Source organism: Phlebotomus papatasi, chromosome 5 (genome assembly GCF_024763615.1).
Source record: "Phlebotomus papatasi isolate M1 chromosome 5, Ppap_2.1, whole genome shotgun sequence".
NCBI lineage: Eukaryota > Metazoa > Arthropoda > Insecta > Diptera > Psychodidae > Phlebotomus > Phlebotomus papatasi.
Genome location: NC_077226.1, coordinates 21811 through 40735, shown reverse-complemented (window position 1 = coordinate 40735; position 18925 = coordinate 21811). Strand labels below are relative to the sequence as shown.

General features: G+C 30.9%; 1 protein-coding gene across 1 annotated transcript in view; it reads left to right on the top strand.

The window, feature by feature from the left end:
* The first annotated feature begins 2948 nt into the window (after nucleotides 1-2948).
* The window catches only part of LOC129808654 (fatty acyl-CoA reductase wat-like), a 35616-nt gene continuing 19639 nt past the window's right edge, over nucleotides 2949-18925 (top strand). Inside the window, exons 1-2 of the mRNA XM_055858427.1 lie at nucleotides 2949-3368; nucleotides 3778-3849. Coding sequence (XP_055714402.1) covers nucleotides 3353-3368; nucleotides 3778-3849 — 88 coding nt within the window. The 5' untranslated portion in view covers nucleotides 2949-3352. The remainder of the gene's footprint in view (nucleotides 3369-3777; nucleotides 3850-18925) is intronic.

Sequence of the window (18925 nt, the reverse complement as noted above, 5' to 3'; positions counted from 1 at the left end):
TTCAAAAAGGGGAAACTTTGAAGGTGATTTCCTTTGATTTTTCTCAAGAAAACCTATTTTTCTTTGTTAGTGAGTTTTCTATGGAATCTCTTTGGTTTTCCAAATCCGTCGAGATCATCAAAATCGGTTTGAAATTGGATTAATTGTGATGGATAAATGGAAACTTTCATTTGAGAGAGCTTCGACATGGGAACATTTCCAGCTAATTTTCTCCAATTTCCTCAAAGGAAAGCTGGTTTTCTTCATGAGAGAGATTTATAGAGAATTTAATGGGCTTTTCGAAACTGTCAAAATTATCAAAATCGGTTGAAAATTGGATTTTTGGTGAATTTTTGAAGAAAATCTTTGCGCAAAAGGTTCTTGAAGAATGTTCAAAAAGGGGAAACTTTGAAGGTGATTTCCTTTGATTTTTCTCAAGAAAACCTATTTTTCTTTGTAAGAGAGTTTTCTAGGGAATCTCTTTGGCTTTCCAAATCCGTCGAGATCATCAAAATCAGTTTGAAATTGGATTAATTGTGATGGATAAATGGAAACTTTCATTTGAGAGAGCTTCCATATGGGAACATTTCCAGCTAATTTTCTCCAATTTCCTCAAAGAAAAGCTAGTTTTCTTTATGATAGGGATTTGTAGAGAATTTAATGAGCTTTTTAAATCTGTCAAGATCATCAAAATCGGTTTGAAATTGGATTTTTGATGAATTTTTGAAGAAAATCTTTGCACAAAAGGTTCTTGAAGAATGTTCAAAAAGGGGAATCTTTGAAGGTGATTTCCTTTGATTTTTCTCAAGAAAACCTATTTTTCTTTGTTAGTGAGTTTTCTATGGAATCTCTTTGGTTTTCCAAATCCGTCGAGATCATCAAAATCGGTTTGAAATTGGATTAATTGTGATGGATAAATGGAAACTTTCATTTGAGAGAGCTTCGACATGGGAACATTTCCAGCTAATTTTCTCCAATTTCCTCAAAGGAAAGCTGGTTTTCTTCATGAGAGAGATTTGTAGAGAATTTCATGGGCTTTTCAAATATGTCAAAATTATCAAAATCGGTTGAAAATTGGATTTTTGGTGAATTTTTGAAGAAAATCTTTGCGCAAAAGGTTCTTGAAGAATGTTCAAAAAGGGGAAACTTTGAAGGTGATTTCCTTTGATTTTTCTCAAGAAAACCTATTTTTCTTTGTTAGTGAGTTTTCTATGGAATCTCTTTGGTTTTCCAAATCCGTCGAGATCATCAAAATCGGTTTGAAATTGGATTAATTGTGATGGATAAATGGAAACTTTCATTTGAGAGAGCTTCGACATGGGAACATTTCCAGCTAATTTTCTCCAATTTCCTCAAAGGAAAGCTGGTTTTCTTCATGAGAGAGATTTGTAGAGAATTTAATGGGCTTTTCAAATATGTCAAAATTATCAAAATCGGTTGAAAACTGGATTTTTGGTGAATTTTTGAAGAAAATCTTGCGCTCAAAAGGTTCTTGAAGAATGTTCAAAAAGGGGAAACTTTGAAGGTGATTTCCTTTGATTTCCCCCAAGAAAACCTATTTTTCTTTGTAAGAGAGTTTTCTAGGGAATCTCTTTGGCTTTTCAAATCCATCGAGATCATCAAAATCGGTTTGAAATTGGATTAATTGTGATGGATAAATGGAAACTTTCATTTGAGAGAGATTCGACATGGGAAAATTTCCAGCTAATTTTCTCCAATTTCCTCAAAGGAAAGCTGGTTTTCTTCATGAGAGAGATTTGTAGAGAATTTAATGGGCTTTTCGAAACTGTCAAAATTATCAAAATCGGTTGAAAATTGGATTTTTGGTGAATTTTTGAAGAAAACTTCTGCAAAAGGTTTCTGGAAGAATGTTCAAAAAGGGGAAACTTTGAAGGTGATTTCCTTTGATTTTTCTCAAGAAAACCTATTTTTCTTTGTAAGAGAGTTTTCTAGGGAATCTCTTTGGCTTTTTAAATCCGTCGAAATCATCAAAATCGGTTTGAAATTGGATTAATTGTGATGGATAAATGGAAACTTTCATTTGAGAGAGATTCGACATGGGAACATTTCCAGGTAATTTTCTCCAATTTCCTCAAAGGAAAGCTGGTTTTCTTCATGAGAGAGATTTGTAGAGAATTTCATGGGCTTTTCGAAACTGTCAAAACTATCAAAATCGGTTGAAAATTGGATTTTTGGTGAATTTTTGAAGAAAACTTCTGCAAAAGGTTTCTGGAAGAATGTTCAAAAAGGGGAAACTTTGAAGGTGATTTCCTTTGATTTTTCTCAAGAAAACCTATTTTTCTTTGTAAGAGAGTTTTCTAGGGAATCTCTTTGGCTTTCCAAATCCGTCGAGATCATCAAAATCGGTTTGAAATTGGATTAATTGTGATAGATAAATGGAAACTTTCATTTGAGAGAGATTCGACATGGGAACATTTCCAACTAATTTTCTCCAATTTCCTCAAAGGAAAGCTGGTTTTCTTCATGAGAGAGATTTGTAGAGAATTTCATGGGCTTTTCGAAACTGTCAAAACTATCAAAATCGGTTGAAAATTGGATTTTTGGTGAATTTTTGAAGAAAACTTCTGCAAAAGGTTTCTGGAAGAATGTTCAAAAAGGGGAAACTTTGAAGGTGATTTCCTTTGATTTTTCTCAAGAAAACCTATTTTTCTTTGTAAGAGAGTTTTCTAGGGAATCTCTTTGGCTTTCCAAATCCGTCGAGATCATCAAAATCGAATTGGAATTGGATGATGTGGAGTGGGAAAATCCGCGTTGAATGAATTGTAATTTATTTGTGGACTTAAGTGAAGTGGTTATAGGGGAGGGAGGGGCCGGGTGGGAGATGTATTAATTCTAATGTATGAAGAATTGTGAAGAATGTTGTGTAAATATTTAAGTACACTGTCGTCAATTGGCATTAAAGTGACATTGGGATGTGTGTGCTAAAGCTTCTCTCCCCCAATTGATTGGAAGGCAGGTGAGTATGTTGGTCAATCAACGCAGACTCACCTGGAGAGAGAATTAGTTTGTCTCTAGAATCAATCACTTACGGTCGCTCAAAGCATCTTTTTCACAATCTTACACATTAATTTCAATTTTTTTTCTTGCTCCATTGTACCCTCCATTAACTTCAATTTAACAACAATTTTGTGCCAATTATCGCCTGGGATTTTGTTTTTTTGTTTCTTGTGTGCTGTTTTTGTTGTGGTCTGTGCACCGACAATTATTTCAAAGTGTCCAACTCTCCGGCAATTGCAGCAATTTATTAAAAATTAATTAATTCTCTTCGATACGTTCTTTTCAAATAAAGAAATTAAGTAATTTTGATTAAAGCAATAAGGTTCGGTACAAAAATAAATTAAATCAATTCAATATGGACGAAGAAAAAGGTAAAAGAAAAAAACAAAAAAAATTAAATAAATAAGAAAAGAAAATAGAAAAAAAGAGCTTTTCATCATTAAAAAAAAAAAAATTGTGGAATTATTGTATTTGGAAAACCTTGTGACGCATTTGGCATGATCTAACACACTTCAAACAATTGACTTTGTGGATAGCATTGAACACAGCATTTTTCTTCACTCCTCAAATCTCTTTATGCTCCTCTGTAATGTACTCTCAAACACAAGTCGCAAAGCACACCAGTATCCCCACTCAAATCACCATTTACAGCATGCAACATCATCCAGAGCATTAGCATTAATGTGTTTTTCCCGCCAAAAACACCCAAATTTATCTTCCTTCTTTCTTTTATTCAAGTCTTCTTCATTTTTTTTTTAACTTCTTTTTTTTTTGTCGCAGAAACTGCCATTCAGGAATTTTATCATGGAAAAAGTATCTTCATGACCGGAGGAACAGGATTTTTGGGAAAGAGTAAGCATAAAGACTCATTTATTATTAATAAATCTGGCAAATCTTATGCATGACAATTAATTTTATCTATTATTCGATTAAGATTTTGATGCGAGACACATTTAACTCTCAGTATCACTGAAATTTAAACAAAAAAAAATAGTTAAAAATCACCTTTTGTATTTTATTTCGAATGGATATCAGGCAAAAATGTATGAAAGTTGGTTTGGGATGAAAAACTACCGAGACCCAGGCCGATATTCACAGAAAGTCCTTGTAAATATGCCTGTATCCTTTCGAAAAAGTACCATTTTGACATTAGAATTACTCAAGATTGATTCAACCAAATCAGTGTACGACTTAGGCTATTTATCCATGGATACAACAAATATTATCATTATTAATCGTATCGAGACACTTTATTTCTATTACAAGGTACAGTGCCGCTCAATAATTTAAAGACACCAATTTTTTTTTCATGTTTTCTCACAAAATTTAAATTAGTAGAGGAGACTGGGGCAAAAAGTCACAAATCGAAAAATTCAAAATTCAATATCTTCCAAGGTGAACAAGATAGCGGCTGAAATTTTTTTCTATAGATAGCCTCCATAGACCTTCTTCAATGTCATAAGTTTCTTAGAATTCGAAAAAGGAATTTAGAAAATAAAAAATGTCGAAATTTTTAGTCCTATTTTTCAAATATTTTCCTTGCAGAAGATAACAATTATTACCAACTTATTTTCCAAAATTGATGCACTGGTGAATATTTTCTAAATAATTTGGATTTTTTGAATACGATTCCGCTATCTATTTTAGAATTTCACAAAAGTTCTTTTCTCCAGAAATCCTTTTATTAAAAATGGCCACTTGGGGTAAAAAGTAACAAAAAAGCGAAGCAATTTCTGATATCTCACGGCGAAAAGAAACGTCATTATCATGTCTCGCCGCTTGTTGTTTGCATTGGTCAAACGATTTGCAATCTTTTATGTGTGTTTTTATAAAATAGCTTGAAAAGCGCTTTTCTCGTTTTCTCACTTTTCTTGCAGAGAAAACGGTGTTTTACAAAGGTGTAGATGAATAAATTTTCTATGAAAATATGATCTCTAGGTATTTTTTCAAATTTACGGAAGCCCGTAATGAAGCGAATCAAAATATGATAATATCTAATGTCTGGTACAATTTGCCCCAAAATTTTTGAGAATGGTCACAAAATTAGCTTTTAGAAATCGGCTCGATAAATGTATTTCCTTACAAAATAGAGGAATATTACTTTCACAAAGTTGTAGAGCGGTAAATTTCCTAACAAACGCTCGAGCAGCTTGTAAAAAAATAAAATATCCGTTTTGTTACTTTTTGCCCCAGCCTCCCCTAACCTTTAAAACAAGTATAAATTACAACTAACGTCATCTGAAAACCCATATCTAATCGAGTTTTATCTTTTTTGGCATTTGATAGCACTGTAGCCAGTTTAGATACAGTAGAGTCTCGCTATAGTCCATATTTGGTTTCAAATTTGACACTTGGGTCGCACCACAGACCATGTCAGTTTTTTTTTTAAAAATTATCAACGACTTTTAGTATTGAAATTGCTCGACGGCTTCAACACTTTCTTTGCGATTGTGGTACTTGTCCTCGCTCTCTTCATTCTCGATCACAATTATCACAACTAGGGGAGACCGGGGAGGTTTGGGACAGGGGTAGTGTGGGACAAGGCGATTTTTTCAACTAATTTTTGAAATAAATGGGATTTAACCATTACTGTATCGTGGGCAATATTAAGATGTATCTTGACTAAAAGAATGGATATCCTCAGTTTTATTGTTTTAATTCTATGAACTTTTTTTAAAAAATTGATAAAAATCGTATAGAGAAATCGTCAATCAGAGCAAATGACACTCAAATCATCCAATTTTTTTCTCAGTGGAGACAGGAAAAATTCCTGCCTCCACCCAGAATCGAACTGGAGACCTCTCGTTAACTAGACGAGTGCTCTACCAACTGAGCTATTAGAGGCCACATGCTCTGCTTGACTTGCTACACGACCTTTTTTTCCTGTCTCCACTGAGAAAAAAAAAATTGGATGATTTGAGTGTCATTTGCTCTGATTGACGATTTCTCTGTACATAAATACAATTAACATTGAACTAAAGTTCGTAAAATTCTCACAAAAATCGTATATTTTGACGTCTCAGTTTTCCTCTTTGTATTTTATATAAGCGATATATAATCAAAACTTTTTTATCTCATTAGGTAGCAGTGTAATCTGGGAACATATTTTTATAAAAGTTTCAGAGATTATACGCTCTTGTTTTTTTAAATAAAGGTTTTAAATACCAAAACTACACGTGGGGATGTTTGGTACACCTGAAAGGGGATGAATGGGACGTTGATTTTCGACAAGATTGTAGGTGGTATGCAATTGTTTATTGTCAAAATAAAGAGTAATACCCAGTTTCTACTGGAAATCTCCCTCTTGTGCAAAGTTTATCAGTGCAGCAGATTTCTCTAACTACAGGGACAATTAAACCATCATTGTCTTGGGAATCAATAATTTCTTCTCAGAGTATATTCAATCTATGCCCAATCTAGTTAAAAACTATTTTTTTCGAAAATTTCTCGAACAAGTTCTCCAGAAAAGGCAAGGCGAGAGCTAATTCAGAGAAATAATGAGAAAACAGGTACAATGCAGTTGTCGTAAAATCAAACAGGAATCCATCAATGAGTTCAAAACTAAAAGTTGCAAGAAAATCTACTCGCCTGAGGAATTTGAGAATCCTTATTGCAATATTTAGAATAAAAAAAGAAAAGAAAATTAGATGGAAAATAAGAAGAAAATACTTTAAATAATTGATTGACAATAAATGACTCTACTGTACAAATAAAAATTGATATTAATTTCTAAGTGTGAAATAAAAGATGAAACATTTTTATTTCTATCAGAAATATTTTTAATCTGGTATTTAAACTTAATTAACGTGTTCCAGTAATACAAATTATGCGAGAAAAAACGCGTCCCAAACATCCCCTTTTGTGTCCCATACTGCCCCACATCGGGGAGGTTTGGGACAAAGCGTCAAGTAAAATGTTTTATCTTCTCCAAGAAAACTCAGTTGTTTTCCAAGTTCTACTGAGTACTTTTTATAAAGTCAATACCCATAAGTATCCTATAGACCGCATAAAATTGTAATACACTAACGTGGTTTTTTGGAATAGTGTCTCAAAGTCAAAACATGAAAAAGTGTCCCAAACCTCCCCGGTCTCCCCTACTCAATAAAGTTTGCCAAAAATATTAAAATAATTAATAACAACATTGCATGTCGCGTACTAAAAAACATAACCTAACTTAAAATCAGTCTTTTTAAATCAACGGTCGATAAATTGTGGACTATAGAGCGATGACCTATAGCGAGACTCTACTGTACATTCAAAATTGCAGTCCAGAAACAGTAATTAAGACTAGTATCAAAATTATTTTATATAAGAAATCATAAGATACGCCAACTTATATTTTTTCTGCTTGATATATCGATATAGGGGAAACTGGGGTACCACCAAATACTTTTGAAAGAAAACTGAACGATAGAGTCTCTATGAACGTCTCTATGAACGATAGAGACAAAAATAGCCAAAAAATTTGAGTAATTTTTCTGACAATACTAATGAGTGATAATTTTCAATATAATGAAAAATATTATGTTTGAGTATTGTAGTTTCTTTTCGCAAATCGGTTTTGCTTAAAAAAAAAATTGAAAGTATAAAAAATATTTAAAATTATTTTTCATAATGAGAATTTAAAAATTCGTCATTTTTGAGCTTAAAAATTTACTATATAGCAAATAGCTGGAGACTTCCAAAAAATATCCTAGATTCCTTCAACCTTCTACTTTGCAATTACGTACAAACATAAGGAAAAAGTAACTTTAGGTAGTCAGGAAAAATAATTTTCTTTATGGGACACCGGTGTCCCTATCGTCCTTAAAGGGTTAAAGCTTCAAAGCTTGCGGGTATTGAGAAAGACAAGGAGAAAAAATATTAACATTCTATTATAATTTCTTATATCTTTCTTTTTTTAACAACTTTAAAAGACAAATTGTTATTTCTAAAGGATTTTTCCTTTAGAAACATTTTTTCAATTTGAAATTTGAACGCAACATTAAGGCTTAATATAGTTATTTATGCATTCTTTTTATAGCTTTTACCAAAACCATATTATTGGGATTAAAAAATTTTAAAAAAAATCGTTAGAAATAATTTTTCTAATTTCATTTGTATTATTTATCGGAAAATCACAATTTTCATTTAATTGCAAATTTGAGTATTAGTGATTGAATTTTATCTATACTTTATTTATAAATTATATTTGCATGAGAAAATTAATACTCCCTCTGTCCCAAAAATGTCGTACATTCTTTCATATAAAATGTATTAACAAAACTACGAGTTTTTTCGGGACGGACGGAGTATTAAAATTGGGCATCGTTCATAAGAAAAGCCTTTTCTTGATAAATACTCTATCATTATTTATTGTTTCATGTTTAATATGATATAATGCTTCTGAAAGACCACAAGAATATTGTTACTATATTCTAAAGAGATATTAAAAAGTTCTACTAATTTTTGTGTTAAGAATGTAAGAGTCCTTCAGATAAAATGTACAGCTTGCAGAATTTTTAAGTCTTTTTTTTTAACAAACCTCGTGGATTAAAAACTTTTCTTTATACTTAATCTTTATAATTTTTTATTTTCACTAATTATCTCGATTAGTGAACACGAGACTTCAAGTCTTTAAATGTTTAAATCTTCTAAAGAGGAAAATGAACAAGTTAATACATCAAAATATTTTATATCTCTTGTTTTTTTAATTTAATTTAATCTTCTCTTTCAAAGAAAGGAGAATATTCTTGCTCTTTCTTTGAGTTCGAGCAATAAAATTTAAGGGTGGCATATTTTTAAATAGGCAACCAAACATCCATAAAAAAATGACCTTAGAAAAGAAATTTTAAATTAAAAAAAACAGCGATTCTAAGCTTTCAAACGTTAGATGTAAAAAAATATTCTAATTTTGAGTGGACTTATGCATACAAAAAATGCAATTTTAAATATATGGAATTTGTGCATACATTTCATATAACTTTAATTATTTAGCATTTTTTTACATTTACTGAATGTCTTCAACTATATTAAAGACATTTTTGGTCAATTTCAGAGAAATTTTTGCCATCTAGGCATGTCCAAGAGGTGCCTAGATAGCTTTTGGCTATGTAGTCTCCTATCTAGTCATGGGTTGTCGCGTTTTCAATTCGTTAACCAACTTAACGAATCCCAGAGACTAGATAGGGATACGGCAATACTGAAAAATGTGTCTCGACTACACTCACACACATTCACCAGCAGTGTACATGTACAGCTATGTAGTCAGACTACATATATGTAGTCTGACTAGATACGGTCAGAATTGGCCCCCTGGTGTAGTGAAATTTGATGTAACTTATTTCAGTTATATTTTCCAGGTAGATATATAAATGACTAAAATTATCAAAAACTCATAATTTTGCAAAAAAAGATTCTTATTTCTAAACTACTTGAACTATGTGGATCATTCTTTCTCTGGACAAGCATCCCTATAGTATCTATGATTTCATGTAAGTCTCATTCTCTGAAATCTTATACCTATTTAAAAAATCGCAGTGTTTGGTGGTACCCCTGTTTGGTGGTGCCCCAGTTTCCCCTATACTTTTTATAAACATACCATTCCTTCATATTTAGTATTACGAAATTCTATTAAAAATTGATTTGATGCACTCCAGGGACTTATTTTGACGTATTCTTCAAATATTTAATTAATATTGAGATAAAATATTGAATATCTAACAAAAAAATAATTTAAAAAATTACATTTTGTATCACAATTTGCTCATTTTCATTGAAATTCAACTGCAATAATGCCTAAAATGGCAAAAAAAAACTATCTCACTCGAGATAGCTTTTAGCTTCCGGAAAATTCTGAAAATTTTATTTTGGGTATTTTTCAGCAAATTATACATGAAAAAAAACTTGTAAAATCCACTATAGTGATTGAAAAATTTATTTTGAAAGCAAATTTGGAAAATAAATAATAATATTATAATAAATATTGAAAACTGTGAAAGAAAAATATTAGCATTCGTAGATTGAATTAAATACCCAGCGAGCACAGTTAGCAGAATAAAATAGGATTTTCAGCATTTTTTTGCTGAATCGGTCTGCTGGCCAATCAGCAGCTCTCGAACAAAAAGTGCTAAGCAAATACATGAATATGGCACTGTTTAGCGCTCGCAGTGGATGATGGCAGAACTAAATACTGCCGGTAGATGGCGCCAGGAAGCATTTAGCAGCAAATTTTCTCTTTCATTTTTTTTCTTTTTCTCTCAAAATGTCAAAATGGACTTGGAATTTCCCCTGAAATTATTTATCAACTTGGGGGATATTATAATCACGATTTTTATTACTTATATTATTATAGGAATTATGCTGCGGTATGCTGCCTATAGAGAATGGTCAAATAAGAGTATTAAACATACTCCCGACCAAAAATGTTGCATTTTTTAGTGAATTGCGTCATTATTTTCCCGAGAAAAAAAATATTTTTTCTGAGCAAATATTCAGTCGGGGATTATAAAATTATTCATTATTTATGAAAAATATGTTTTTTCTTTTGCAAAAAGCATATTTTCCTCAATTTTCGCAATTAAATATTGGCATCTTTCCTGGAACAGCCATTGATGTATTATGCTCACAGTCGGTCACAACTATTGTAATTGATCTTGAAACAGGATTTTTCTACTTTTTTAACTTTTTTATGGTAAATAAAGTTGCAGATGCATTTAAAAAAATCTTTTTAAAAGTTGTGACTCCCCCACTTAGCTCTTTCGCTTCTTTTGGGACTCTGAGTACTCAAAGCAGCATATGAATACTCTGTGGAAAACAATGTCTTTTTTTAATTATTCAGAATCGATAAAAATCCGATTCTTGTGAATGATTACAAACTATAAGGATGTCTAAATGTAAAATATTTTTTGTAAGACCTCAATTAATTTCTGAGCTAAGATATTTTTAATTTAAAAAAAAAAGGTAAAATTGGCTTGCAGCATATGCTGCGGTCCGGAAAGAGTTAATGAGTTCAAATATGTCTCTAAAAATACTACAAAAAAAATCCTATGGATACTACAAAATAAAATATAATTGTTTTATCACAATTTAAGTTGAAAAATTTACATAAAAGCGTTTTTGTTTGCTGCAGCGAATGCGGAAAATATATATTTTTTATGTTATAAAATGTTTTATATTTTACAAGTGAAATAAATGTATGATCCGTGCACGATGCATGTGCATAATGTATATGCTGCATTTTTCTATTTATAAATTTTCGATTATAAATTTTCTGAAGCGCATTTTTGCGCAAAAAACTACTTTTATTATCGTGGTAAAATAACAAACCAACAATTATCGTTTTTTATACTGTACGTATTCTTTTTTAAATGAAAAAATTATTCAATTTGATGATTCATTTTTTAAATTAAAATAATATGCATTTATATTTTTTAGAAGAGAGTTTTTAAATACCTTTAAAGTCAGGAAAATATGCTAATTTGTTGGAAATCATTTCAAATAATTTTGAGTAGACTGTGTATACCATTAAATAAAAATGATAGAGGCTCTAAATTCTATATGTTCTTGATCTTCTTGGTATTTCCATGAGATTTCGAAGTTTTTTCAATATTTCTCGAATTTAGAATTCATTAAATATCAAAATATCTCGAGAATTCCCAAGAATTTCCTGGGTTATTAATTTTCTAAAATCACAGCGGGCAAGAATTCTTGGCAATGCAATTTTAATTTAGGTGTAGTATATTATTTTTTAAATGAATTCACAATATTTTTTGATAAAATTAGGCAAAAAAATTAAATTTATTGGTCGGAAAAGGTTTAAGAATACATATTATTCAAAATATATTATAAATATGATTTTTTAAAATTGTTGTGAATTTTAAATTTTTTGCTTTATTTTTTAATGTCAAATGTGGTTATTGTAAGAATCATAAAATTGTAATAATGGAAAAGGTTAACCTTAGCTTCTACTCAAACTCAGCAAAGACAAAAACCAAGTGCATTAAAGTCTCTCACTCGATTGGGGAAAAAGAATGACTTTGACTAATTGCCACTGCGATCGCTAGTGTCACTTCAAGGTTAACACAACTCAGCTGAATATATTTATTTTTTCAGCTGAATTGAAAAGGCTTAGCATTTGGTGCTCGCTGGGTATAGAGCGATGACCATGGTGTAACGAACTAAGAAGGTGTGCTCACTACATAAATAGAGAGTGACAACACGATATCTTTTGTTTCTGTCTTCTGATATTTGAATTCTGATTCTAACGACATTTTCCTGTTAATTTGAGTGGTGTGAGTTGAAACATTTTCGGCGGCGACAAAGCTAAATTGCGCCGGCTTTTTCAATAAAAATGATTTTTAAGGCATTGTGATTAAATTCTGTTATATTTGAACGTATTATCAGATGATTTCTCTTCGGCATTGCATAAACGAGCAGTACAAAATAAAAATCTGCTTAGCAAAAAATTCAAAATGGTCAGAAAAAAAAATAAAAAAATGGTCACTAGAAGATTAAAAAAGGATAGCAAAAAGTTAAAATAAAAGGTAGTAAGAAATTAAAAATGGCAGTAAAAATTTAAAAAATGTTATCAGTAAAAAATTAAAAATGATCAGGAAAATATTGAAAATTGATGAGCAAAACAATTAAAAACGAGTAGTCAAATAAAATATTAAGAATGACCAGTAGAAATATTCAATTTAGGCAGTAAAAAGTTTAAAAGTGGTTAAAAATTTGGAGAAAAAAGATAAAATCTAAATGATAATAAAATTAAAAATGATCAGTAAAAGTATTCCAAATGAGCAATAAAAAATTAAAAAGTGGTCACCAAAATTAGCAATATAAAATAAAATATGGTAAACAAAAAAAATTAAAAATGAGCAGTAGAAATACTCGAGTTGATCAGTTAAAAATTAAAAATAAATAAAAATCTGAGTTTTTCCAGTGCATTATTATGAGAATTAAACGGTAAAAAGTAGCTAATAATTTTTAAAAATTCATTTTATTTGGAGCAACTATACGGTATTAACCTGACGATCCGAGGAACACTGCCGATCGATGGTGCTCTTACCTTACATAAAAATCTATCAGAAATTTTGGATTGTCTACAAAATTGTCTTCAAAAAACTAACAAACAGACTAAAACCAATTTCAAATTTCAAAGATGTTTTCATGAGAATTTCATAATATTTTGCAAATTTCAAAAATTTTCATGAAATTTTCCCTATTCATCGAAACTCTATAAAAGTCTCAAAAAGAGAAAGTCATCCGAGAGATAGAAATTTCAATATCTACATACATTTAGAGCCTCCTTTAGGTTCGCAATGTGTAAAATTTCATTTGAAAATGAGGAAAACTCGATGAGAAATACATTAAAATATTTGAAAAACTTTAAAGTCAAATTTTCTCTTAAACTATGGGAGATATAGGCATCATACTCAATAGGCTCGAGATGTGCGAAAGTTCACTTGAAAATTAGTAATATATGATGAGGAAACTTTAAAGTCGATTTTCTCACTTGTCTCGCAAATGAAATAACTTCAAAATGTAACCGGATTGAAAAAAATTTAGTTGCACTAATTTGATCACTTTATACAAAAAACTGAACTTGAATGATGAAACTTTTGGCCGATGAAAAACGGACAACTTTTGGAAGAAGCAAATGAAATAAGTGATATCGCTGAGGGGAGCGGGGCATTAAGATCCACTTTTTATCATCCGAATTATTAAATTTGTTTAAAACTGTAACCTATTACTAATTATATGAATTTTCGAATTATAAAATACAAAATTGTGGCTGCAAAATAAAACATTGAATTGTTTTTTTGACATATATTATCAAACTCTCCTTCATGAGAACACATTTTACAAATTTTGCGTCTATATTCAGGGAAAATTAAATCATTATATCATTATAATGAAGAGAATTTGTATTCTTATGACATAAAATAAATATTATTATCTATCTATCTATCTGAGCAGAATAAGCGAGAATATTCGGTATATCTTCTTTCGAAAACAATAAAAGTTTCTTGTGTAAAAATATATTTATATATGCCAATTGCGATATATTTGGAGGTAAACACGCAATTAAAGCATCTAAAATCATTTTTGAAGTAAAATTTATCAAAAAAAATATGGAAATATTTCATAATTTTTTGCCGGCTGACAAAAATATAATTTTGAGAGTCGCCGCAGAGAGTTGTTAGACTCACACCTCCAAAGTGTCAAATTTGCTGAATTTCTTTGTTTTCATTTTGTTTTTCTAATAAAATGATGTGATTTTGAGGTTTTATGTTGTAAATTGTGTTCTTAAAAGGTGTTTAAAATGTTTTAGAACCTTCACTATTGTCAAAATTTAAAATTCCGATGCGTGTGTAATGTTTTTTGTGAAGGGTTGCGGGGATTCGGTGCCCCATTTCTCAGGTAATAATCTTTGGAAATTGTGCAGTTTTAAAGCAAAAAACTCACAAATTAAGGATTCATAAGTCATACTTAAAATAAATTATTGAATTTGAAAGGAAAATGAACCGTATTGAATCGAAATCTGAAGGTTTTAACAGCTTTTCAGAAGTGACCGTTAAGCCGCCATGTTGTGAGCACACCTTCTTAGTTCGTTACACCATGAGCGATGACCTATAGCGAGACTCTACTGAACATTCAAAATTGCAGTCCAGAAGCTGTAATTGAGACTAGTATCAAAATTATTTTATATAAGAAATCATAAGATACGCCGACTTATATTTTTTTCTGCTTGATATATCGATATATACTTTTTATAAACATACCATTCCTTCATATTTAGTATTACGAAATTCTATTAAAAATTGATTTGATGCACTCCAGGGACTTATTTTGCGGTATTCTTCAAATATTTAATTAATATTGAGATAAAATATTGAATATCTAACAAAAAAAATAATTTAAAAAATTACATTTTGTATAACAATTTGCTCATTTTCATTGAAATTCAACTGCAATAATACCTAAAATGGCAAAAAAAAACTATCTCACTCGAGATAGCTTTTTGCTTCCGGAAAATTCCGAAAATTTTATTTTGGGTATTTTTCAGCAAATTATACATGAAAAAAAACTTGTAAAATCCACTATAGTGATTGAAAAATTTATTTTGAAAGCAAATTTGAAAATAAATAATAATATTGAAAACTGTGAAAAAAATATTAGCATTCGTAGATTGAATTAAATATTCATGATTCATAAAGATTCAAGTTTAAATGACTGGAAAGCTAGATCCAAAACTTTTTTTCTCAATAGATATCATTATTAAAAAAAGATGTGAAGAATATAATAAATTAAATTAAGAAATACAAAGATTAGTAAAAGCTATTGAAATTCACTGACTAGAGTTATAGACAGAATCATATAAACTACCTTCTTAATCTTCTTTTTTTTTTTTGAACAATTCGTATTCGATTGCTATAGGGTGGGAGGAACGTCTGTTCAACAGGGAACCCCTATTGACACTTTTGTCAAAATGTTGAAAATTATTTAATGTATCTAGTAAAATATAACTAATATAGGGGAAGGTTTTGCACCTTCGTAATGTTGCAGCTTTGTAAAAGTTGATTCTTTTCCAAGTTACTAAATGAATTTCATCCATGGACGTATAATCTAAAAGCTAGTCCCAGATCTCACATTTCCTGAAAAACTTGGAAGCCTAGGCCTTTTTTTCCTGGATCCAAAAGGCAAAAAAATAAAAAATGGGCCTAAAATCGTAATTCTGATGTGTAATATTTTATGCATTTTTGCACACTGCAAGTATCTTTTCGAAAAAGAAACTATTCCAAGTTGTAGAGGGTTTATTAGTGGAGGAAAATTCATAAAAATTACCACGCTTGCAGCTCAGGAAAATTGAATTTTTGCAGCTTCGTAAAAACATCTGTCAAAATTACTGGCCACCAAATTTGAGAATTCCTCACTGTTTTGGGTCAGACTGTGCACTCTGCTCGCTATATTTGACTCATCAGAAAGTCCACTGAATAAATTCACAAGAAAATTGGGATATTAAACAATTTTCACTAAAATCTCAAAGGAAAACACGCATTTCCCCATCAAAATGAGACTTCATCAGATGATTTTATTTCACTTCTGTCAAATTAAACATTAAGCCTGAATCTGTCTATGGTAGGTGTGATTCTTTTATTGACCATGCGGTGCGTTTTGAGAATTTTTCAAGCGGAATTTTTCGCATTTTAATTTAAATTAATGACTGGTAATTCTAAGAATCACTGATTTTCAAAAAAAAATGTTCTGTAAGACAGATTCGAGACGTTAGAGAAAAAAACAAGGATTACAATAGGTGTGATAACTTCTTTCTGATTTGTACAGTGATGAAACTAGACTGCTTATGGTAGATGTGATTCTTTAATTGCCACTTCGATGTATTTTGAGTATTTCTCATTCAATTTTCCTTGTTTTAAAGTGGAACTTCCCACATTTTTGGTGGCTGGTCATTTTTGAAATCAGTTACGTCCGAAATATGTTCTGTAAGACCAATTGGAGGTGTTAGAGAAAATCCGAGGATAACCAAGCTCTTAACTGACTGTCAGAATGCAGGGAGAAAATGGTTTTCCGAGTGTCACAAAAACATGTGTTAGAAAAATAGCTTAAAATTGTTTTTTAATACGTGATACCTTCTACAAATGGTGAAAACAAGTAGATGAAAGTTCCATCTAAGTAGTGATGCCCAAATTTTTGTGTCCGGTGTAACGTTTTCGGTGAAAATGAGGCATACAGAGGTGGGAAAAAGTGGTACGAAGCTGAGTTAACCAGGACACCTTCGTAAAAAATGTCACTACATTTTCATTTTCCCGTAGATGAAAATCCAAGGACTTCCAGGAATTGTGTGAGGCAGAATTATGGACCCAATAAGTAGGAGATTTTTTTTTGATACAGTGATATTATTGATTCGTCGTGTGTGGCATTCAGTAAAAAATCTGAAATCTTGGACTCCTCTTTTAATACGAACCTTTAAAACCTTCCCCAAATGTTTTTCTGTAATATACCTTTTACTATAAACAGATATGTTCAAATTTCATATCCCAAATGGTACAGATTAGGGTGTCAATAGGTGCTGACACGAGTTTTAAAAGTGTCAATAGACGTTCCTTTCACCCTACAAGTACCTAATCTTTTTAAACATCTCTATTCAGAATAGAATGACTATTTGGTCTGTCGGGGATACTTTATACATTTTCTTCTAACACTTTGCAAAATTTGAAATTATCAACATTTTAAAACTATAAAACTACAGCTAATACTCAATAATATTCCAAAGACTTTGTTAGAATAATAATAACTTACGTATTAAAGACAACACGTAAGTCGTGATATAAAATATTTGAAGCAGAAAATCTTAAATGCGCATGTGTTTGATATTAACCCATTCCTTACCATCGTATTATACATCATACGCAAATTGACTGATTTTTGATGATTTATTCCTGGGCAACGGATACTCGAATTGCTGTCGGGAATGGATTTTTAGTTACTTTAGTTCTTCAATTACTTGGAAAAAAATAGCCTGACAGAGATGGAAATACATTTTGTTGTTCTTTTCTCGCTTCGCGGAAGGCCATGCAAAATTTTTGCTCAAAATGGAGGACGGAAAATTCGACATCCCGTCGAATTTGTTAAAATTGGCCTTTTTCATCTTTCCTGATTTCAATTTTGATTGCCAATTTGTTTTCTTGGATAGTTACTCTATCTAAAGCAATAGAGTTTGTAATTAATTAATGCACAGAATTTAAATTCAGTGACCGTTAAGACGCGTGTTTGACGCGCCCCCATAATAGATAAAATTTTTTTCTCTTCAAAAAATTCATCTATTAATCTGTAGAAAACTAATCCCAAAATATGAACATTCTATCTCAAGTATTTCTGGTACATTGACTGAATGGGTTAAGTTATTTAACCTCCATATTCTAAATGACTCTTATTATTTGAAACAAAAATATAAACTACAACTAATATGTCCTATCAACAAAGATATCCAAGACCAGTCGTTGATTTATCCACTTTAATTTTGGGTTTTTGACAAGACATTTACGCTATAACAACGTTTCTAATCATTTCTCGAGATATTTTAAAAGATTTTCCATGAAATGTATTTAATAGATATTATTAATAATATCATTGTGGTATATTAAAGCCACTTTAATAAAATAAAGTACGTGAAATATCTTCTAAATCAGAGGTGTTCAAGAACCGTTGAAACCGAATAAACGTCAAAAAAAAGTTTGTTTTAGTAGCGTTTTGACCATTGACGTTTATTCGGTTTCAACGGTTCTTGCCCGCCTCTGTTCTAAGTACGCATTCCGTTATTTATATTCGGAAAAAATACAATTTGAATTTTAAATTTTCGGAGCATTTTTGTGTTGCGCTTAAAGTCCACCAGAGGCGCAAAGAGCTGATGGTAAAAAATTTGACAGTTCAATATGGGAATTTCCATCCGGAATTCTCGTCCGGAATAAAATATTTCGTGGGAATTCCGTCTGTTTACACGGTTATAGAAACTTTCTTCATCAAAAACGAATTCCGCATGAAACTCTTCAAATTGTTACTATCTCTTGAAAATTCCAAGCACCTCCGAAAGAGGTTCTTGGAATTATTTCAAGAAAACAAGAAATTCGATGTCTTGAAATCTTGAAATATTGGTTCCAGAATTGCAAATTTTGATATCCACACGGTTTGACATATTGATCTTAATTTTTTTAGATTTCAGAATATCAAAATCTCTAAAGTTTCTTTATCTCTATCTTGATTTTGGTCTCAGAATTGAGGCCAATATCACAGTTTGACTACAGAGGAAGTCATACTGCAGCGCCGGAAGCTCTGGCAAAAAATCCTGTTTGTTTTTCGTGTCCCTGAAAAGAGAAACACCACTGACGTAACCGGAAGGAGGTTGTTTCCTTGAGTTTTTTAAAACTTT